The following is a 24,054-nucleotide window of genomic DNA, read 5'->3' on the forward strand; positions in this document are numbered from 1 at the left end:
TCACTTCTGTGGGCTAATTTCTCCAGAGGTTGACTGTGTTATGTAATAGCTCATGTTACTAACTCAAAATTAGATGATTTTTCTTGTACTACATCTGCCATCCATAATTTTGGTACCCACAAAAATGTGCACATTTGTTTTAACTTGAATATTGAAGATTCAATCTACAAATAATTACATTGATGATACAGAAATTTCTAATTAAAATATTTATAAAATATCTCACAAAAGCTGGTTAGTTTTTGTAATCTCACTAAGTCATTTCTCTAGTTCTTTGTAATGAATGAAAGTGGAATCCCTTGGACAGTTGTGTGAAGGCCAGGCTGCCATGGTAGTGGTTTGCCTGAGTGCTCCCCTCTGCTTTTCCCTAAGGTCTGAGGCAGGGTTTCTCTAGGGGACATCGGAATCACCTGGAGGTGATTGCTGGGCTCCATTCCCAGAGTTCCTGATCTAATACATCTGGTGTAGGTCCAAAATGCTTGCATTTCTAACAAGTTCCCAGAATCTAAATCTGCTGGTCCAGGGACCATACACTGAGAACCACTGTTCAAGCATGGAAGATATATGGGCATATACAGTAATCAGATGCCAACGTAAAGACCAAAATGTCAACCTTCTGGTACCCCGCATGGGTCTGGTTTATGTTCATTCTATGACATTTCTTAGGCCACCACTAACAGATTTTCCCAAGAACTGCCCAGGAGTATACTTTAATGAATCATATGAACAACCTAATTACTTCAGGGTCACAAGCAGAGGGTATTTCCTTCAAAGAAGGAAAAAACTACTTTTGTTGGAGTCCTGTGGCCTGATACCTGTCCATGTTTCTTTGTTTTTGCAAGTGGGAAATTGAGTTCTTTGCTGGGTCTGAGTGGCCTTTTTTTTGGTGAGGAAGACTGGCCCTGAGCAAACATCTATTCCCAATCTTCCTCTTTTTGCTTGAGGAAGATTGTTGCTGGGCTAACATCTGTGCCAATCTTCCTCTGTTTTGTATGTGGGACACTGCCACAGCATGGCTTGATGAGCAGTGTGTAGGTCCATGCCCAGGATCCAGGCCTGCAAACCCTGCCGCTGAAGTGGAATGCATGAACTTAACCACTATGCCACCAGACCAGCCTCATGAGTCATATATTCTTAACTTACTTTTCTCCTATAGTTTCTTACTTGGTTTCCTATTACAATCACCTGAGCCGTTTGGAAAAATCCCGATGTCCGGGCTGCACCCCAAAATAGAGTTTCTAGGGGTGGAACCCAAGCGTGAGTAATTTTCATAGCTTTTCAGGTGATTTCAATGCACAATCAAGACTGAGACTCACTGTCATAGTACAAGCTCAATGGTTCTCACCCCGGCTGAACATTAGAATCACCTGTGACACTTTAAAAAGGATACAGACGCCCGCATTCTACCCCCAAGAGTCTGATTCATTTGGTGGACTTTCTCTTCGTTTCTTTTCTTTTTTAAACTCCTGGTGATTCTAAAATGCAGTTGAGACTGAGAACAACTACTAGGAATGGATAGCAGTTGACAGCCCTCTATAAAAATATAGTCAGGTTTCCACCTGTGGATTGCCATCGGTTGACATACCTATCTGCTGTCCATAGCTACAGAGACTTTCCTGCGAAATATCTAATGAGAGCACTGGGCTAGACATTTTACGAACAAATCTTGTGGTTAAGGAGGAACTGTTTCTTTTTCATTTAGGTTCGCACAGCTTGCTCCTGTGCTCTTGGCTACTTAACTTACAATGCAAATGCTTTCCGCATCCTATTAAAGGAATGCAGGAATAAGCCTAATCAGTTCCTTCGTATAACAAATAATATCAGCAGAGATGCAAGTATTAACCCAGCATTTTTAAAGGAATTTCAAATGCAACAAAGAGTGGGACTTCCTTCCTTAAGGTATTGTGCTTATATTTGAAGTTGCAGTAGTGAAATTATTGATAGAGGAGCTTTTAAGGAAGTTTAAGGAACATCATTGAAATGATATGAATATATGCCTTCTATACCAAAGGATAAACTTCATTCTAAATGTTCATTGCCAAAGCCTATTTTAATTCCAACTTAGCAACAGAATTGTGAGTGCAGACAAGAATACAACCAGATCTTGGGGATCCTGTCTGGCCGGGATTATTCACATTTCAGGAAAGTTTTTGGGAAACTGGTTGCCTCCAAGTCTGACCCAGGGAGCCATTTTGGGGTAGACTGGGGTACATTTGAGAGTTCTGAGCTAACCAGGAACACCATAACTCTGGCATCAAATAGGACTTTCGGACTTGATCCAAAGCTAGGCCAAACTCCCAGGGGGGTAACGGCTAAATCAGACCCGGTGGTTGGAGTAATGGGAAACGTTGCCAGGCATTTATTCAGTGTTGTAGTTTCATCATGAACTTAAATTTCTGAAAAAAGAGAGAAGATGAGAATCTCATTACAATGGGCATACTTTCTCTTCTTCCATAGATGTAGCTGAATTACAAGTCTTTGCAGTAAATAGTGCTATTAATATATAGGAAACAGAGCTACTCAAGATAAATTATTAACTCTACGACAAGAGAACAGGATACAACAGCATATCATAGTTCTATAAATCAATTTTAAGTACAGAGAAAACTGAGTACATCTTCAGAGTCACTTTAATTTTAATTCTTTGAAAAACTGAAAACCCCAAACTGATTACCTAATTTTATATAATAAGCCTGGGAAATCTACATTATAATTGCTGTAATTGACAATGTTAAAAAATAATATTTACTTGTTCAAAAAATTAATTTAGGATAAATAATGGAAGTATTATTTTACACAGTCACTCCCACAGCTAGTCCATGTGGCAAATTTTGGGGAATTAGAAAAAGGTGCCCCTTCCTCAAGACTCTTTACTGACATGTACTGGAAAATGGTTGTAGTAACTATACAAATCTACGATGACTATGAGGTGAATGACTCCCCTGGAGTTGTGAACACCCAACTTTCAGGATTATAAGCAGTGACCAGTGGTTAGTAAACTTGTAAGAATGGGTACCAGGTGAAGTGGAACTGGTAAGCAAATAACAATCACTCCCATAATTAAGAGTGCTATGCACTTTCCTTAGAGCATTATACGGACTATTCCTTTTAATTTTCATAATAATCCTATGAAGGAGTTTGGTTTAAATGAAACTACAGGAAAGATTATTACGATAAGTTTGGAAATTTTGGGATAGATAACCATATCCTTCCACAAAATATTTCTTGATATCACTACTGGAAACAGAAAGTAGATTGACTGTGGCTGGGATCATAATAGCATTTTTGGGGGGAGTGTATACCACTTCTCTATCCCCATGGCCCCATCCAGCCCCAAGAAGGGCAGATTAGAAGGGTCCGTGGATGTGTAAGTTTTGAAGTATGCAGACAGACATAATTTTATGGGTGTTAACTGATCCTGCATAAAATAAAAGTAATCTGAGCCTAACACTAGGCTAGTTTACCCTATATCCATGATACTCCATAGCCATGAAGTTGGCATATGAACAGATTGAAGCCGGAGCCTCATTAAAGTTGTCAGCAGCAAATGTTCCTCTTTAAGTTAACCAGGAATACATTTGTGATAACCACCTTTAATATATTAACTTCAATCAAGACTTATATTTTATTACCAGGGAAATTTTGTAATAATTTATTTATATATTACATGTATAGGATGTTGATTAAAATAATACTTCTTTTGAAGACACACATACATACACACACACAATATTCACTTAGGTACATCTTGCTATTCTTTGCCTTGAAATAGTTCATTAGTATTCCATTGCCTTGAAAATAAGGTTTTAAATTTTCTTGTTCTTTTTTTTTGGTGAGGAAGATTGGCCCTGAGCTAACATCTGTTGCCAATCTTCCTCTTTTTGCTTGAGGAAGGTTGTGGCTGAACTAACATCTGACCCAATCTTCCTCCACTTTGTATGTGGGATGCCACCACAGCATGGCTTGAAGAGCCGTGTGTAGGACCGAACCTGGGATCCCAACCAGTGAAACCCAGGCTGCCAAAATGAAGTGCATGAACTCCACTCAACCACTGCACCACTGGGCGGGACCACTCTTGTATTCTTAATACATAAAATGACTTGATCTTTATTCTCCAACCTTATCACCCATCATGTCTCCAGATGCCTTTAATTCCAACACCAGACTACTTAGTGCCCTCTGAACATGCTATGCTGTTTTACAGTACTGTAACTTTTCATATCCTATTCCCTCTGTATGGAATACCCTCCCCCCACATCCATTTGAAGAACTATTTTCTTCAAAACCCAGCTGAAGTGTCTCTTCTTCCCTGAAGCTTTCCCTGATCACTTCAAGCAGATTTAATGTTCCAAATGTTCTGAGTGATTAAGTGAGTAAATGAGTGACTATAAAATACATACAAGTAACATGCACAGTTAGTACAGGTAACATGTATAAATTAGCCTTAGGCATTGAACATGGTACCTGGGTGTACTAAGTCTCATATATTTCTAGTTTTTGTAATAAAAATGTTTTCCTTTTAGTCTGGAGAAAAATGGAGGGCCATGCATAATTCCTGTCTTTAAAAAAGGTAATTGATTTTTCTTTATCCGTGAGCTCTGAGATACCTTCTAGCCCTGAAACTTTATAATTCTGTGTTCCATTTCTAAAAATCCAAAATGTCCAGGATACCAAAAAAGAAAAGTTTAACTGTGAACTTTTGCTATTGTAATTCTGTATACCTAAAATATCTTCTCATTTACAAGCCCATGTTAATCAGTTCTTTTAAGGTCTTCCGTACTAACATCACTTGACAGAAATCCCTTCTTTGTTTTTTCTCACAAGCCATGCATAGAAATAAGTCATTATTGAAACATGTAAGTATGACTTAAATTCTGATCTTGCTATTCTTCTGTTTCATGTATAACTCGTCTACCCAGTAAGTTCTCAGGGCAGAGACCACGTTTTCTTCCATGGATGCTCTGTACAGTTTGCACACAGTAGACAGACGATGGCTGAGTCGCCTAGGCCTGCAAGATCAGAGTCAGATCTTACATGTTACTCATCAATTCCTATTAGACATGCAATAGAGGAGATCAATTACTTACTGTTTCACATATATGCTTAGTGCTTGCTCATGTGCGCTTAGTGTAGGACCAAGATCAGTCTTACTTGGTATACTGTCCTATAGACAAAAGCAAGGATAGAACCATTCAGGCACAAAAGGAAAGGTAGAGAATAGGGAGGAGATAAAGGGAGAGTAAAGAACTTCCGTTATTCAGGGAGTATATGGGGGAGGCTAGATTTCTGAATACATGGGTAGAAGAACGTCTGGGGTTTTTTTGGTATAGCTTCTTTAGTATAAGAGTAACTTACACAAAAGAATAGTCAGTCCCAATCTTTCTTCACTTTAATACTGGTTTCTAAACAACAATCTGTGTACCAGTAATGGTCTGATGAAGTTTTCACAGGTTTGTGGTAGCATAAGAAAAAACAAGGACAATGTAGCAAGTTTCTGATAAAGTTAATTTTATTCAATATAACGTCTGTCATTTTGAGATAATGCCTTTGACACTTTCCCATGGTGTTAAACTATCCCTTCTTTTACAAAATGTTTAAAACAGCTGGCATCTGTTCTTTTATTAGTGCCAACATGGCATAATAAAAAGCTGGCAACCATATACTGGCCTCGACAAGCTTTTGCTCTATGACAGCTAAAAGTGTGGAAGCTACTGATCTGTTCTCTTAGTATGTTTTGGTGATGTGAAGAAAATAGAACTATACAGAACTGAAAGCAATGAGACTATACTTAGAGCTCTTAGGCTTAAGAGAGATTTAATTGTGGTTCTCTAATTTCTAGGAAAAGAACACCGAAGAAAATTAAAGCCTAAAATTCAACCAAGGGATTCTTTGACTTTAATACCTCCTGTAACTAACTTCATGGGGCTCTTCAAAACAGTAGAAAAGACGACTGTTTCTCATAATATTTTTTCCTTTTCATCTGCAATTTTATCGGATGTCATAAAAGTATCAAGACCAAGAATAGTGTTTTTGAGTCAACTTGGGAAACACGTACAGAAAGCTAATCCTGAGCCTGCAGAAGGCTAATAAAAGCATTTTAGAATGAAAGGATTCCTGAGCAATCTTTTTAAAATTTTTATTTTTAATTGTGATAAAATATTCATAGCATAACTGAATAACCTTTTTGAATGTAAGTTCTTGATATTGATACTTCACAGATTTTCCTTAACCTGACTACTGAAATTTAACATCAGGTCAGAATTGTGGTTTAAAAAAATAAATAGAATTTTCTGTAATAGAATGCCTGCACTAAAAACTATTAAAACATAGCAACTGACATGAGCAGCATAATTAGTATATTTATCAAGTGTTAGAAACATTTTTAAATTAGTATGCTGAGCTAAAGAGGCCTGATTCAAAGTAGGCCACATGTTAACACTCACTATAATACCTTGAGATATTTAATAATAAATACTACAAATGCATGAGGCTTCCAAAACCTGAAATGTATACTTTTAAAACATTGTATTTCAAAAAAATGTAAGGGCCAGCCCCTTGGCTGGGTGGTTAAGTCCACATGCTCCACTTCAGTGGCCCAGGGTTTCTCTGGTTTGGATCCTGGGCGTGGACACAGCACCGCTCATCAAGCCATACTGGGGCAGCGTCCCACACAGCAGAACTAGAATGACCTACAACCAGAATATACAACTATGTACTGGCAGGCTTTGGAGAGAAGAAGAAAAAAAAAAGATTGGCAACAGATGTTAGCTCAGGGCCAATCTTTAAAAAGAAAAAGTGAAATCATTGCTCATCAAGTACAAAAGTATGGCTAAAAAATGTGACCACCAGTGTTGACCATTCTCCAAACTTAGAGAGTATCTTTGGTTTGTAGCCAGAAAGGGTGATACTCTTTGTAGCTTAGAATCACAGGATGTCGTTGCCCAAGAGTAGTGTTTCCAGTAGGTCCAAGTTTTGATGTATGTCTGCTTCTTCTATTTTACAGCAGCAGATAGATTTGATACAAAAGCAAGCTGGGCTTCACTGTGTCCTTTAAAGCCCCTCCTTTTCTCTGTCCACTTTGCTCAACTGTCTCCATACAGTCTACCTGGGATGCATTGAACATATATATTAATTAGCACTTATTTTCCCCAACATGCTTTAACACAACAATAATGACAGTGATGATAGTAGCTACATGTTCTTAGGGCTTTCTATGCGCCAGAGTCCAAAGCCTGTGCTCTTAACCACTGTGCAATAAGAGACCTCTTTGATCTTCCAATTCAATTCTAAATTAGCTTAATTGCTTTGTGTCACAGCCTTCTGGTTGATGGACTAAAATATACGAATTGCAGGGGGAAATGGCATATTTTATACTAGAAAGGGATAAATAATTCAAATGATAAGGAACTGTCATTTATCCAGCACCATTACGGATAAGAATTCATATCAATGAAAATAACCTCTGTAGACACAAAAAAAAGGCCTTTACACAACAAAGTTTGAAATGGCTAAAGACTATTTTATGAGTATTTTCAGGGTTGAGGATCAGGGTTTCTTTGTATTCAATAACATAGACATTTCCTGAGTATCTTGGCTTAGCTAGACCATCCTACCACGCATAAAACTTACAGTATTTCTCCTAAAGTATACACCTCTAGTAAAGATTTTTATTACCCTGCATTTTATTTTTATTTTTAAAAATTATATATAAGATGAGAAAGGCCTCAAGATACAGAGGGTTTCAGCAAATGGCCTGCCTTTTACATGTACCATAAGCTAACTTTGGCACATATGCTTGCCAATATAGAGTTCAATGTTCTTCCTTCATCTTCCTTCCCATCTTTCTCTCTCTCTTCTTTCCCTTCCTTCCTTCCTTATGGCTAAGTACTGAAAGGCCTAAGATATGGAATGCTTACAGAATTTGCTCATTTCCTTTATCTGTAGGTTCCCTTATTTATATCATGAACTCAATTTTGAAATGTGTGCTTGTAGCATCTGGAACAATTTTGATACTTTGAAATTTTAAGAACTTAGATTATAGATATCCTTATTTTATAATATTTGTGATAGTGAGAAGACATTTTGGTCAGTTTTCTTACATAGTTTATATGCACTGTGATTGTAATAGCCACAAGAAATAATTACACTTCTCTGTGAACTCAGATTCACATGATACAGAACATAAATCCAAATGTAAAACGTGAATTCAGTTTCTTATAAATGATATTTACAAGCCAATTCTATCACACCTATACTTCAACATCAAAGAAAGCAAAGCTTTATAAATATTGGCTGTTTCTATATGTTCCCTCATATAAATTATATTTTCTATTTCCAGGATAAAATGGATGATCATAAAGCAATACTCTATGATCATAATTCTAAAAAAAAGAATTACTTATAGAATTTCCCAAAAGGGAGGTCACCTTAAGGTAGAATTAAAATAAGAACTCTTTTCAGTCTGTATTTTAATCCTTACCCCTAGGTTCTCAATAAAGCAAGTCACTAATCAAAAAGTTAACAAGTTGGTCCTGTATGGATGACATAATATAAATCTCTACTGGTAAAATCTCTCAAAGGACATTAAATAGTCAATAGCATTGGCCTCATATTCAAAGGACAGTACATTCAGTTACTTTAATCTAGGCAGAAAAGAAGTGATAAACTGTCATGATATCTGCAGAACTAAGTTTCAAATTTGTAGGAAATTTGAAACAAAGGAAATTATTTTAAAAAATCCTTTTCATTTATTTTCATTGAGTAAATACAATTTCTAAAATAATGCACGTGAATATATGTGGTCAACTGAAAAGTGCAATACACACTTGAGGGATTATTTGCATGTCACATTTCTTAAAATCTTAGATAGATTTTTTCATGTTATTTATTTACTTATTTTGAGGAAGATTAGCCCTGAGCTAACATCTGCCACCAATCCTCCACTTTTTGCTGAGGAAGATTGGCCCTGAGCTAACATCTGTGCCTATCTTCCTCTATTTTCTATCTGGGACGCCTGCCACAGCATGGCTTGATAAGCAGTGCATAAGGTCCGTGCCTGGGATCCGAACTGGCAAACCCCAGGCCGCTGAAGCAGAGTGGGCAAACTTAACCACTATGCCACCGGGCTGCCTCCTTAGATTTTTTTTTTTTAACCACTTTGAGGTATAAAATCTTAGCTAGATTTTAAGAAATATATAGACATGCCATTTGCTTCAAGGAAGATACCTAATAACATATTTTTATAATTAATAACATACACTCTGTTAGAAAAAGTCACCTTTTGTCTTGATTTAGACTTCTCTGATTTGACATGACTTTGATCTGGCTGTCTTTCTAAAATTGCTCTCTCATTAGAAAAGTGAGACTAATGTTTCAGTAGGAGCCAAAAAATAGCTTCTACTATCTTGAGATGGGAACGAGGACAAAGATCTAGGCCTGTAACATATGGGGCCAGGATTCAGCAGAATTACTGTATTTCTTCCAAGGTTTTTCTTTCTACTTGCCAATATCAGTACATTCTTATCCCCACAAGATGTTTTACTTTGGTTTTTGATAATAAAAAAATCTATACTCTCTTATAAGACTATAACATATTATCACAGTCTCTCAGAAAAGCAAGTTAAATATCAAACATGAGAAAAGGAGTATTAAAAGAAAGTTTTGTTAAACAATTAATATTATATATGTCTTCTACAATTTGATATACAAAAAATCAAAACTTATCATTGAAATACTACCTTTAGGGATTTTATGAAAAGCAAAAATCAAATCTTCATGTTTAGTCGTGGTACTTTGATGGCAGCTTCTCCAACTTCTTTTGATATATCTACTCCAAGAGGACATCTGCATCATAATCAGACAAATCACATTATTTCAAATATTTGCTTCCTGATCTGTCTCTAGTTCTGCGGACTATTTGCTTAGAATTCTGATAAACAGTATACGTATCTAATGTATAATTAATCATATGTGGTGATGGTTCTTGAATACCTACAAATACAGTGGGACCTCAAACCAGAATAATGAGTGAAGGAAGACCAGTTCCATTAATAAGAAATCTAAATTTGGAGATTTTTTTTTTAACCACCTTGAGGTATAATTGACATGTAAAAAGCTATACATATTTAAAATACAGAACTTGATGAGTTTGGGGATTGAGATGTTTTTGAAAGAAATAGTTCTATTGCTCTCAAATACTGTAAATAAATTAAAAAATAATGAAAAATGTCTTATAATTCTCTACAAAGCTAAAAGGATAAAAGCAGTTTACCATACAGCTAAAGTCAAACCTGCATCCATTCCTACTTTAGAAATTCCCCAGGTTTCTATTGATTCTTCTCTGAGGTTTCAAAAACTAGCTTGCTCCTTTTCTACCTTCCTTTGTCATTATTCGAAGGAGACGTCTTGGATCCTACCCTTTTTCTTTGTTCTTTCTCAGTAAATACTTTGGCCTCAGATTTCTGTTTTTTTACAATGTTGCCCAATATAAGAATTCAATTGGACGCTAACCTGAAACAGCCATCATTTTCAGCCTTAAGGCTGCCACAAGAAGGTACCACTGGATCAGACAATATATTTTACCTGAGGATAGGCCATTAACATAGGGGATTCCTTCTGCCACTACTAACTAAACTCTGTTCATTTATGATCAGTCTTAATAGTCTGTGGTTCATGTAGCTATAGCTATGGACTAAAATTGCTGAAAAGTTTTAAAACATCAGATGAAACAATGTTGAAAGTAGAATTATGTTAGATTATAAAACAATCATCCTTTACTATTTTTACAATTCCAGAATTAACTTAGATCAGAACTTGGTAACAAATTGAAAAACTGTGCTATTCCTTGGAACTTTGATTTGGGAGAGGAAATAAAGTTTGCAGAAAACAGCTTATCTTTTGGCCATTTCTCAGCTGCCTGTGGAGGAACATACTCACAATCCACTCTCACATCTGAATGCTCTTTGCACATTTTCCTTAAGTTTCCCTTCATACCAGCTGGTCCTGAAATGGTCCTGATACTGCAAAAGTCTAGGCCATGAATATAGTTTCCATTCTGGTCCCAAATGAGGGAATTCATCACCCTTACCCACTGCCTGTTTCCAAAGTATGATTTGTCAAAATTTTTATAATTTGATACTGTAGTAGAAATATTTCTTATAAGGTATCTATCTCCTAGGTTCATGAAAGAAACTAATGTAACCTTTCTTCAGTACCACCAGAATATCAATGAAAACTTCTTATATAAAAACAAAATCTAGGTTCTGACTTTTATAATGCAACTTGCATAAAGATTATGGTACCACGTACTTTGGTTCATAGCGGATGCCTTCTGTGTCATGTAAAATGCCCAAGCCAGCACGTAGTCTTTCAATACCATTCCTAAATAAGAATCATTAAAATAAAAAAATAGCACAAAATTTAAAGGAAGATTTAGCATGATGAAATGGCAACTAATATTTCCATTCTTATTAGTGATGCACATACATCCTGTGGCTTACCATGCAATCATAATGCCATTGTCAGTACACAGTTTGGGAGGAGGACACAACAAAGTGCATTGTGTTGCATTTGTTACAATTTCCAGAGCTTTTCGAATATATAAGTTACTTGCAACACCTCCAGATACAACCTGAAGGAATTGAGAAGACCAAAATTAGCAAATATCACATACCAATATGAACCAAGCTGTTAGCTAAACCTGGGGAAAATATCAGCATTATACAATCAGAAAATATCACATTTTGATGGATGGGTAATGAGCAAGTAATATATCTGTATAATAAAAATCTGGAGAAGAAAAAAAATCACCAACAATTTCAATATCAGTATACAATCACTACTATTATTTTTGAACATTTTCTTTTAATCTTTTTGCAATTTACAATCATCATACAATATTTCAGACCCTGCTGTTTTTAATTATAAGCATTTTTTATTTTACATAATTCTTAAAAAACTATTACGTTTGATATTCATGTAATATTCCCTTTTGTGAACCTCCCATTTAAATATTTTCTCACTTTATAGTTATCAAAAGGATGAAGTTTAAGATACAGTTAAACAAGAAGTTTATCAAGGCTTTTAAGCACAGTTAAGGGGATTTCACCAAAGGAACATAATTTTGAAGGAAACTAGCCTATTTTTCTAAAAATAATGATAGTCATTACTGCATTTCATTTCTTATTATAAACTTTCTTTTAAAGTCAATGAGAAGATGCAGTCTTGGACTTTTTTGCCACACAGGCTGTACAGATGTCCGATTAAGTTGCCATACATTTACAAGAAATGGCTATTAGTCTTTATTCTGCATAATTTCATACTGTCAGGGCTGGCATATGGCAACTAAAGACACTTTCATCCTATGTACAGGGTCAATCAACTCTTAAAAGAAAAGTAACATACTGTAAAGTGTTACTACTATCCTAAGGTGAGATGACAAAACTTACCAGTACTGCATTACTTTGGCATAACAAGTCTCTCTGCTTGCAAAACAGAATGGCACGATGTGTTCTTTTTGCAATGTGGCATGCTGTTGTGTGCTGTACTGCAGCAGCAATGTCTGCAGCTGAAGACAGGATTTGCCCCTTCTCAATACCTGCAGAAATGAAAAAGTATTTTTAGGCACAAACCAGGATTACTTATTTGTCCAACTTTACTAATTAAAAATATACCTTCCTCTTTTTCCTTTTGCATTATTATCCTATCAATAACATGTTGAAGTCCAGAAAAAGAAAAATCACAATTTTTAGCACGTTGCATAGGAGGTTTGAAATCAAAATGCAATTTATTTCCTTGTTTGGCCAAATGTTCTATAGCCTTCCCACCACTCATGGTGGAGCACTCTGGATGTTTTATTAAAGAAAGTCTTCTTGCTACCTATCAAAAACAAAAATTTTTGTAATGAGTCATAAAATCGCAAATTTTGAAGCCAAGATGCAAAGGAAATGAATTTTACTAAAAAAAACAAAACAACCTAGGTGAATAAGATATGCTATACTTTTACAAATATGGACTATAGCTGGTGGTCAGTAAAGATAGACAATCTTGCTCCTTCTGATAACCTAGTCAATAGTGGCCAATCACAGCCTCCCTATCTACTTTTGCTTATCTATTGGGGATGGAAACTAGGTTTGAAGTTGACAATGATTGCTTAATGATGAACTTCAAAAGTAAGAACCTGTCCTATTTCTTCTAATCCTTTCAGCTACTGGCAGCAGGTTTTTTTTTTTTTTTTTTTTGTATATGGCAGTAGGCTCGGTAGGATTCTAAAACAAAAGAAAAAGAAATCTGCTTGTCAGTGGTATCAGCAATTGTGACATTTAATCATAGAATTTGGGCATCTTTAATGTCCTTATGTTACCTTTCTATATCCTCTTATTTCACATTTTTACAGTACTTTACACTTTACAAAGCACTTTCTTTTGATTAAAAATATAACTGCATCTGCAAACTATTTGAACCTTTATGTACTGATGTAAACCTCTTACCATCTTACTTGGAATGGGTAAGAAGGAATCTTTTTAAAGCTATGTACTACTATTTTTCTTTTTTTTCTTACCGCAAAAATTTTTTTCAGTCTAATATGATATTATTCAGAAATATTTAGATGAACGATAGTAGTACACATATTACTATTTAATTGAAACAGATACTTTAACAAAAAAGAATGGAGAAATTAATTCTTAAATAATTACCTTGTCAAGCATGTCACCTGGTGCTATGTCCAAAGACTTTCCAAGAAGAAGAAAATCTGAAACTCCTCTAACTAATGCCAATAGACAATGACCTCCAGAAATTAAAAGAACTAAAAAAGGAAATTCTACTTTATTTGTCAACCTAATAGTAAGTGCATGAGCCTCCATATGATGAATGGGAATGAAGGGCTTTTTTAACTGGTTTACCAGTTGTAAGCTAAATGATAAGCCCACTCCCAAGCTTAGAGCAAGTCCTGGTTTTATGGTAGTTGCAACTGCTGAGAGTTCACTTGGAGAGACTTTACTGGCAGAGAGAGCTTCTTGCACTATTCGTTGAATATTTTCTCTGTGAAGCTGTTGAGCTACCGGAGGAATAATCCCACCTGTTCTGAAAGAAATAAAAAAAAAAAACCAGCTTTTTATAATTTTAAGATTGTGAAAATAGAGGAAGAAAAATTATACATTACGGCTGAAGGCATGTTTTCAAATTAATCATTATATAGCTAAAAATGTTAGTAAGTCAAGTATTTTCAAATATGTATGCCTTATAATGCAGCACACTATAAGAACTCAATATGCAGAGAATAAGGGTAATGTCTCTAACTTTTAAAAATTGTGCACGACAAAGTCCTATGGATTTGTTTGCTGATGAATGAAATCACCAAAATAATCTTGAGAAGCATTCTAGGGAAGAAGTGTTAAACAAGGAAAGGAAGAGATAAAACTGGACTTTAGGAAAACTAATCTCTCTGCAGACAGGGAGATTTTTAAGAGGTTATTGCAAAAATATTTGTGTAAGGTGATTACATCTTAAACTGGGTGATCATGGGAATGGGAAGAAAGGGACAGAGAGCCTTGAAAACTATAACTAAGCGGATATAAGGAGAAGGGGGACCAAGACATCAAAGATGATTCAGATACTGAGCTGGAGTGACTGGAAGAAAAAAATACTAACAGAGAGAAACATGAAGACAGTTTTGTGAAGAAGATGAGTTTATTTTTAAACACGCTGCACTTGAGGTCATGGAAGGACAGCAGACAGCCTGCAATCCTGAAATAAAGTTTGGGAATCCAGGGCTCAGAGTTGGTAATTTTGATTTCTGGTCCGTGTAGGACAAGCAGTAGGTCACTACTCCAAATATCAACAATTAGGAGGCAAAGTTGCAAATTTGCCACAGTGTGACTGATTTACAGAGAAGCAGAGCAATAAAATATAGGGTCTGCAAGATGCACCTCTAATCTAAAAAAAAAAATCTTCAAATATTTGATGTTGCAAGATCTGCTAGTTCTACACACAGAAATGAAAATCCTTGGTAGGAGCATTCAATGAGTATTTATTTAATAGTTAAAATATGTACTGTGTCAGGCAATGAGGGAGATATTAAAAGAAATAATCTTATTTCAACACATCCACCTTGTAATACCATTTTCCTTAATTCTTCAAAGCTATTTTCCTCTTATATTCTTCAGTTCTGCTAATGGCATCAACAGCTTCCTAATCACTTGGGTTTCAAGGTTCATCTTTATCTCCTTTCTTTCTTTCACTTTCCACATTTAATTATGTTTATCACCATTCCCACCAAGTTCAAAAAGCTCTCATTATCTCAATCTATTCAAAGCCTTCTAACTGTACTTCCCTAGATACATTCTCTGATCTATGGAGTCCATTCTATATTGTGTTGCCAGAAAATAAAACACGGTGCTGACCCCATCACTCTCCAACTCAAAAGCCTATACTTTCTTGGAATTTGGGAGATGTTAAATCCAAATCCTTTCCCTCCCACTTATTTCTTCCTTCTCCCACTTGCCTACCTCCCCCCTTCCTTTCTGTGCCTCTTCTATATATGTTATCTGCCAAGGATTATGCTAAGCACCAGAGACAAAAATGATGAATAAGATCATGGCTTTCTTCTCAAAGAATTAATGAGCATATATTCCTGTCTTACTTTGTATACAGTACAGAAACTAGGTGATTAGGGAACAAAGCTAATACAGAGACAGGGAGGGGCCGGCCCCATGGCCGAGTGGTTGGGTTTGAGCGCTCTGCTTCAGCGGCCCGGGATTTCGCCAGTTTGGATCCTGGGCGCAGACATGACATCATTCATCACGCCATGCTGAGGCGGCGTCCCACATAGCACAACCAGAGGCACTCACAACTAGAATATACAACTATGTACTGGGGGGCTTTGGGGAGAAGAAGAAAAATAGAAGAAGAAGATTGGCAACAGTTGTTAGCTCAGGTGCCAATCTTTAAAAACAAAAAAAAAAAGAGGCAGGGAAACCATTTAGCCTCAAGCCTGGAGCCAAGAGTCCAGGCAAGAAACAATGAGGGCTTGAACTACATCAATGGACAGAGAGAGGAAAGTTTCAAGAAATATTTGGGAGGTAGATTTACTATGACTGGAGGACTGATTTGGATAGAGGGGTGAGGGGGATATCAAGATTACCCTTCAGGTTTCTGACTTGGAAGAAAGGAGTCCCCTCCCAAGCAGTTGTCTATTATTGCACTTTCCATGCTGTCTTACAATGACCTGTTTACCTGTCTTTCTTCATTTATTTATAGTAGTGATAGAAGTACTATTATTACCAATAATAGGTAGCTTTCACTGAGCCCTTGCAATTGGTCCATAACCAAACTAAATCCTTTAAAAGAATTCACATTTAATCTTCACAACAATATTATGAGCTAGTTGCCATTTTTATTTCCATTTCACAGATAAGGAAATTGAGGCACAGAAAATTGTGCAAGGTCTCAAAGCTAGTAAGTGGCTGAACCAGAATGTAAATCTATACTCTAAACCACATTATATACTAAGCTGCTCAGAGGCAAACATCATATATCTTAGTCATATTTGAATGTGCAGTGCCTCAAATGTTGCCTGGCAATTGTAGGTATTCAATAAACGCTAAGATGAGCTGCGTGGATGGCACCACACAGGCTATTCACCTGTGCATTCCTCTCAAGTGACCTTTGTGTCAGCTAAACTGAATGTCTATCCAGGACTTTCTCACCTCTCTGCCTTTCTGATGATGCTCACTCAAGCTACAGTATCCTTTCCATCTCCATTCATTGAAGCTGAACTATCTTTCAAGGCCACTGAGCACCTGCAACGTGTCAGATGCTGTGCTGGGTGCTAGGCATAGTGTAGTGATATAGACACAGTCCCTGTCACCGTGGAACCTACGGTCTATTGGAGAAAGATTATATATAAGTAAACAAATGTATAAATTATGAAAAGGATTATGAAGAAAACATGCAGAGTATGGTGATATAGAATAAACAGGGTGGGAGTACCTAATTTAGATAAAGTGGTCAGGGTAGGCCTTTCTGTGAAGTTAGCATTTATATGTTCAAATGTCTATTACACTCAGAAATACTGAAAGGACTGTGGAACTGAGGCATGGTAATAATACTTATTGTTGGCACCACTTGTTGATGCTCACTTTACGCTGCCTTGCACTGTTAACTTTTCTTGTAGGTCTATGTACCATGTCTCAGAGATTAGGTTAAGCTTCTTGAAGGCAAGGGCTTTCTAGTACTTCACTATGCCTTATTAATGCCTACCACAGTCCCTTCCACATGGTATGTAACACGTAGAGGCCTAATTCCCCTCTTCACATATATTATTTCTATTTCTAGTATTCTGTATTATTTTTGTTCTCCTCTCCACAATCGTATAAGGCAGGTATTATCATTCCCATTATACAGAGGTGAAAGTAGAATCAGAGAGGATAAGCAACTTGCCTAGTCAGAGCCAATACCAAGTGCCTAATCATGATTCAGATACAGGTCTGTGATCTCAAAATACCAACTTTTTCACTATTCAGATGTTGTAAATTGATGGCTTGAAGGCATAGTTGATCTGCACAATATTTTAATATATTTTGAATTAGTACTAATTGTAAAAATCTGGAGATATTACAGTAACATTCTGGATTTCCATTTTCTTTTGAAAATTCTAATGATCAAATAACACAAGGCCTACGTTCCTGCATCACAACAGCTGGCAGGAGCTGGGTAGTGACCTCTTCCAGATATTTTCCACTTTATATCCAGCCCACTTATTTATGTAACCTGCCCGGTGGTCCTCTGGAAACATCTGAGTTTATAAACCTTGCACCATTCTGTGCTTTAATTCAACAGTATATTATTATTTATGTAAGTGCCAACGTGAATAGCATCTTTTTTTCAGTGATTAACAGGCTAGAGGTCGAGTCATGCTTTGCTAGGACTTCAGTTGAGACCATGAAACATACAAGTTGACAAAAGACGAGAACTCATTATTAAGGGGAAATCACGGATAAATACTGGAGTCAGGAATGAGCTTAGCTTCTTTTTGGCAACAGGATTAGCTAAGGTTGGGACCTTATTATGGAGAGCTTATAAGCCAGGTTGAGTGGTTTAACGTTTTCTATAGCAGTTATTAGAAGCTTTTGCACAAAAGAAGAAATTGGCTCCTAAAATTTAACTTTTATATATGATAAATACAAAAGAATTATTTCATTTCACTTCTTTCAAAAAAGTGGAAACTACCAAGATAATGTCTACTTACTTTAAATGAACTTCAGTTTGGGAATGTATTGCTTCTCCCAAAACATTTCCAGTTTCATCCACCACAGCAGCTGCTGTATCATCACAACTGGTTTCAATTCCCAAAACTAGTTTATGAAAAAGTCGTTTTCCAGGATGAAAATGAAAACTTCTTAAAAATTCACAAATTTTCCTTTTTGATGGCGTAGAAAACACTCTTGCTGTCTTATTTAATATTAGCATACTTACACTATAGATAATTCCTGGAAGAGAATTAAAGAAGCAAACTTACCATTATTTGGAACTGACATTAGCTACTAATCCATTCAGTTAAGCAAAATTCTGAAAACTTGGTTTATTTTTCAATATATAGTTTTATAAAATTATAGGAAAGTTTTGTAAAAACAAAAATTTTTTTAAAGGCTGTAGCATCCTATTAATATAAATAACAGTATGCATGAATATAATGCTCTTTAAGAGGGGAAACAAGGAAGTAAAATACAAAATTTTTTGGTATTACTATTACTTCCATGCTGTTCTTACCAAACTATTCATTATTCTCTATAAAAACAGTTCATATAACAGTACAATAGTTGCATAAATAGTCCTCCAGAAAGTGCTATTTTTCGATAGCTAAAATTAAGACAAAATATGGCTTTAAAAAATCAGACGATAAAGGCAAAACAGAACAGATAATATATGCATTCCTATTTCCTGGAAACATCTTTCAAACTAAAACTTAAACATTTGGTTGGAAAACAAGGGTTCACATGAAACACAGACACAAGATTCAGTCGTCTAGTTTAGTAACGTGTTCTCACAAAGCTCACCTTAAAAGAATCACATCTCGACTAAGACGACTGCAAACTAATACCTATTTTATCCATTAATGACCATTTCTTGAATTAAATCTCATTTTTGGCAGGTTTATCATAACGGGGATCTCCCCAAATCCTCCCCCTTCCCCTCAAATAGCAGTCTCTCCATAAAGCACCCTGGTATTTTCACACTGTCAAGTATCTGGTTTCATGCCCCCAAATCACCTGTTCTAGAACTTTCTGGATGTTTAAGTAGACGCTTTCCAGACCATGCTAATGGACAAAATGGAAAAAAGAGCGAGTACATATTGGAACTTTTATTGTTCCAGTGGGACAGAGAGCATCCAGGGATTAGAGACGAGTGGCTTATTCGCAGAGGACAGCTGCGGGGCGTGCAGCCGACACAGGCACACCCCGAGAAATTAGATTTGCAGTCACTAAATCTAGGCAAGGCAGCCTGTGCAAAGCACTTCTCTTTCGGGCTAAGAAGGCTCCCAGGACAATGCAGGGGACTTGGCCATCGCTGGTCTCTGTCTGCTCTAAGAAGGCAAAGGGCTCGGACTGGAACCGCTTTTCCAGGCGAGCAAAAACCTCAGTGGGGAGAGAGGTGAGCCATTTCACCCACCTTCCTCGTGAACAACAGTAGCTAGAGCTCGGCTCCTTTCCCTAGCAGAGTCGACCAACTGCCCTTCCTCAGGCGCGGAAAGCCCGAGCCTGGCGCCCTGGAAGTGACGTCATCAGCACGGTGCCAGCGTCGGGTTGCCAGGGCCCGCAGCGATTGCCCTAGACAGCGTCACTCATCTCAGGGTAAACATCAGCACGAAGGCTGCCTTTGCTAGCCGCCGTGTGTGCGCTCACGCATTTCTCCCAGGTTTATAGGTAAGAGGCCTTCTACAGCGTCACACGGCTGGTGACTGATCTAGCTGAGGCCGAACACAGATTTGTCTGACTACACAGCATTAAGTTCTAAACACTACGCTACATTAAAAGAAATGGTTTTTGCCTTTGGCTGGAATTTGGACGCCACTGTGAGAAAGGATGGGGTAATTATTCGTTATTCCACTTTAGAGGAACTATCACCAAATCTAAAGGTTGTGACCTGAGATATTTAACACTTTCAGAGACATCGAGTGGAAACTAGGGACGCCCTCAAGGACTTGTACACGGTTCCGAGGAAACGGAAGCGCTTCCGGTCGGACAGTCTAAACCGTTACTGCCACTTCCTCAGTTGGAGCATAAGGTGTGAGGATGGCCCGTTTCTGTGCTAAAGATAAAGGGAGGGGGTGGTGGTAAATATTCCCTTATCTTAAAGAATTATCCTATTTTCGTAATGGGTTATATGGTCTTTGCTTACTATGTATGCAACCTTCAGCATAGTGTATACTCATTCTTGCACCTCCTCGTCTTTTTTTTTTTTTTGCTTTTATTGGTAGGTAAACTTGTTACGATTTCTTTGCATAGATTTATCCCAAGAGTCTTGCTTCTTTTCTGCTAGGCTTTACGGCTTTACTAAGCAAGGACCTTATAAATACAAGGTTGGACAGGGCTGGGACATGTATCTGTGCCTTGCAAGGTGTGAAGCTCTTGGTATAAGATGAATAAATCACAGTTAGGAAGTCACAGTTACAGTCTAGTGGTAGATACAGATATGCAAATTTGTAATTAACAAAATAGAGTTTAGGTGGAATTTGTTTTTCAAAAATTTCATTTGTGTGACAATAGTTACTCATAACTAACAATCAATTGGCGCTTACTATGTGCCAGGCACTGTTGCAGTTAATTTACTTAATCCTCACACCAACACCACGAGGTAATTACCGTCCTCATTTTACAGATAAGGCAACTGGGCCACAGAGTTTGGGTGATTTGCAGGTCACATAGTTTAATTGCAGAGCTAGGATTAGAAGTCAGGCCATCTGGCTCCAGAGTCCGTTTTCTTAACTGCCAGAAGATAAAATAACTCATATTTTCCCTAGGGTGTGTTGTTGACCCAAAAGAGGAAAAGGAAAAATTAAGACCTAAAGGTTAAGAAAAATTAGTCATCCTGTCTGATTGCATGTATGTCAGAGGTTATTTTCTGTTATACACTGGAATCTAGCCTGGACATAAAACCTTTCACATCTGGTCTTGTTCATCTTGCAACTTGAAATATGTTCAGCAGGTGTGTCCCAGTGCTCTCCTGTACTGTCAAGTTATCCCTGTTGTGTGTGTCAACGTCACTGGTAGATTCCTCATCTAGACACTCTTGGCTGGTGTTGAATCTAAATGCTGCATTATGTGAAACAGCACAACTCTAGGACACATTAGGAAGGAATTTCATTCTTCCTTTGATTGAGTGCGTGTGAGTAGTAGAAAGAAGTGGCACGCACACTAGTCCTACATATTTGGCAAGTGAAGGCCCAGATCTTCCATGTTCTTTACTGTACCAGAGGAGGAGTTATTAGGGGAAAGGCATGTGTGCTCTCTGGGGTCTGTCTGGGCTTTCGTGGAGATCATGTCTTATGGTTTGAATGACACTCAGGCATTCTCAATGAAATATGGCCTAACCACTGTAACTTCAACTTGAATTGAGAGTTTCAAATGAATCTAAATACACTCATTTTGTCTTTGCTATTGCCTGTCTAACTCTCCATTTGTAAACTTTAGAGGAAAATTATATACAGAAGAATCTTTACAAGACTCATTCCCTAATTGTCTTACTAAATTGAATTTTATTTTCATTTATTGGTTTCTTTCCTTTGTGCTGGGAACTTTGTTAGTTGTTAAGGATAAAAGGTAAGATCCACTACCTATCTTCAAGGATCTGAATCTAATAACAGGCAATTGCAATACAGCATTATGGAAAGTGTGCAGAGAGAAGTTGCTTGGGAAAGGAGGTATAGGCTTGCCACAGATGTATCCACAGTCTAGCAGGACCTTGGTGTGACTACTGGGTTTCAACATCTGATTCTTTTCTAGGTTTGAAATTGGTGTATCAGATCTGGAAGTGACTGGACTCTGGGGTGCTGAGTCACACACTCAATTTGCTAAGACACTGCTATGTAAAAACTATAATACTAATGTACTAATTTATGAGAAATACAACAATGAAGGAGCTAGGATAGTTGAGTTTGCTGGTCCGGACCTTCTCTGTGTTGACCAAATTACAATGAAAGCCACATCCAAATTATTTTAATCAGAAGACCATTTGGTAAATAGGGAATGGAGGCAAGAGAAATGAGTTTGTTGCTTTTAATGGCTAAGGTTTTAAGCCTGATTCACCCCTTTCCACTTGAGTCACAAACCTGTCGTAACGTTCTTCGTAAGTTGGATTGCGGTAAAAATACACTGTCATTTGCCTTTCTAAGTTTCTTTGCTGACAAATATCTCTTTTGATGTAGAACATCCTTTCATCAATGGTAATACTGTTGATCAGATCTCATCACTGGAAGATATTTTGCTTTTTGTTTGCTGAGCCATTATACTTATTTTACAAATTTAGTCTCAGATGATTTTTCTTTATTGTGGTAAAATACACATAATAAAATTTATCATTTTAACCATTTTTAGGTGTACAGTTCACTGACATTAAGTACATTCACATTGTTGTGCAACCATCACTACCATCCATCTCCAAAACTTTTTCATCTTCCCCAAGTGAAAGTCTGTATCCATTCAACACCAACTCTCCATTTCCCCTTCACCCCAGCCCCTGGCAACCACCATTCTTTCTGTCTTTTATGACTTTGACTACCTCATATAAGTGGGATCATACAGTATTTGCCCTTTTGTGACTGGCTTATTTCACTTAGCATTAATGTCAAGGTTCATCCAATGTTGTAGCATGCGTCAGAATTTCCTTCCTTTTAAAACTAATATTCCATTGTGTGTATATACCACATCTTTTCTATCCATCCATCTGACAATGAACACTTGGATAGCCTCCACCTTCTGACTATTGTGAATAATACTGCTATAAACATTGGTTGTACAAATATCTTTTAAAGTACCTGATTTCACTTCTTGTGGGTATATACCCACCGGTGGAATTGCTGGATCATATGGGAATTGTTTAATTTTTTAAGTAATTGCATACTCAGATGATCGTTTTTTTCTTTGCTGAGGAAGATTAGCCCTGAGCTAATATCCATTGCCAATCTTCCTCTTTCCTTTTTTTTTTTTTGGTTTGAGGAAGATCAGCCCTGCCTAAGCTAACATCTGTGCCAATATTCCTCTACTTTATATGTGGGTCACCACCACAGCATGGCTGATGAGTGGTGCAGGTTTGCACCTGAGATCCAAACCTGTGAAACTGGGCCACTGAAGTGGAGCATGCTGAACTTAACCACTATGCATGGGGCTGGCCCCTTAATTTTTTGAGTAATTGCCATACTCAAATGATCTTATTTTTCAAGTGTGTGGGCTCTATGTGTGTTTTGGCAGGGGATGGAGAGGGTGAATCTCTCTGTTGCACCCATATAGTCCCTATGAGTGTTAAGTGCCATGATAGAAGCATATAGTTTGATAAAGCATAGGAGGGACAAATGTTTCAAAGCAGGATCGCTGTATCAGATTTTCAGGTAGTAGGTGGTATACTGTAATTTTCCCAGGCAATGGCCAATAAATCATCTGGCTTCTCTGTTCTCACTTAAAAAATTATAAAATGAAGAAAATAATGCATGCTTATCTTCTTGATAATATGGTCAACATATAGAATTTTTGCAAAATTGAAGTTTAAAAAAAATTGTCAATAAAAATAACTACAAAATTAAAAAGTCAGAAAATTTATATACTATAAAATTCCTCATATTTTATATTTTAAAAAGAGTTCATTTTACAGTGTTCATGATGTAGTTGCTTTACTATAGTTCTTGTATTTGAGAAGAATGCATTTTTATCAACATAATTATGCAGTTAAAGGACATAAGTGATAAACTTTGCTTATCTGCTAAACTTAAAATTATACAGAACTTTAGAGCTGCAGATTGAGTCACTTCCATAACCATTAGTTTTTTTTATCAAGGGCTTGAAT

At 36.9% G+C, this 24,054-nt stretch overlaps 3 protein-coding genes and 1 long non-coding RNA gene across 5 annotated transcripts in view; 2 read left to right on the forward strand and 2 right to left on the reverse strand.

The window, feature by feature from the left end:
* The window catches only part of ANKAR (ankyrin and armadillo repeat containing), a 65,604-nt gene extending 59,517 nt beyond the window's left edge, over nt 1-6,087 (forward strand). Inside the window, exons 22-24 of the mRNA XM_014852923.3 lie at nt 1,703-1,899; nt 4,524-4,570; nt 5,840-6,087. Coding sequence (XP_014708409.1) covers nt 1,703-1,899; nt 4,524-4,570; nt 5,840-6,087 — 492 coding nt within the window. The remainder of the gene's footprint in view (nt 1-1,702; nt 1,900-4,523; nt 4,571-5,839) is intronic.
* Nucleotides 1-18,468, reverse strand: OSGEPL1 (O-sialoglycoprotein endopeptidase like 1). 2 transcript variants are annotated; one of them, XM_070508242.1, is made up of 8 exons: nt 18,248-18,468; nt 13,695-14,082; nt 12,672-12,876; nt 12,447-12,595; nt 11,499-11,629; nt 11,308-11,379; nt 9,738-9,843; nt 1-2,396 (listed from the first exon to the last, which is right to left on the reverse strand). In XM_070508242.1, the coding sequence occupies exons 1-7, from the start codon at nt 18,466-18,468 to the stop codon at nt 9,765-9,767; spliced, it is 1,245 nt and encodes a 414-aa protein (XP_070364343.1). In that variant the 3' UTR covers nt 1-2,396; nt 9,738-9,764. The 2 variants fall into 2 exon arrangements, with proteins under 2 accessions (XP_070364343.1, XP_014708406.1); XM_014852920.3 differs by lacking the exon at nt 1-2,396 and adding an exon at nt 7,072-7,105.
* Nucleotides 18,350-24,054, reverse strand: part of ORMDL1 (ORMDL sphingolipid biosynthesis regulator 1) — a 21,378-nt gene continuing 15,673 nt past the window's right edge. Inside the window, exon 4 of the mRNA XM_044768582.2 lies at nt 18,350-18,488. Coding sequence (XP_044624517.1) covers nt 18,476-18,488 — 13 coding nt within the window. The 3' untranslated portion in view covers nt 18,350-18,475. The remainder of the gene's footprint in view (nt 18,489-24,054) is intronic.
* The window catches only part of LOC106838708 (uncharacterized), a 17,610-nt gene continuing 13,342 nt past the window's right edge, over nt 19,787-24,054 (forward strand). Inside the window, exons 1-2 of the long non-coding RNA XR_006526747.2 lie at nt 19,787-19,922; nt 20,165-20,283. This is a non-coding gene — a long non-coding RNA (uncharacterized lncRNA). The remainder of the gene's footprint in view (nt 19,923-20,164; nt 20,284-24,054) is intronic.

Source organism: Equus asinus, chromosome 4, assembly GCF_041296235.1.
Source record: "Equus asinus isolate D_3611 breed Donkey chromosome 4, EquAss-T2T_v2, whole genome shotgun sequence".
Classification (NCBI taxonomy): domain Eukaryota; kingdom Metazoa; phylum Chordata; class Mammalia; order Perissodactyla; family Equidae; genus Equus; species Equus asinus.

Excerpts from the sequence above, each read along its gene's own strand:
- OSGEPL1 (XM_070508242.1), bottom strand. The coding sequence starts at position 18,468 with ATGCTAATATTAAATAAGACAGCAAGAGTGTTTTCTACGCCATCAAAA. Across the intron at positions 14,083-18,247 it reads CAAACTGAAGTTCATTTAAA|AACAGGTGGGATTATTCCTC; the intron begins GTAAGTAGACAT and ends TATTTCTTTCAG. Across the intron at positions 12,877-13,694 it reads CAGGTGACATGCTTGACAAG|GTAGCAAGAAGACTTTCTTT; the intron begins GTAATTATTTAA and ends TGTTTTTGATAG.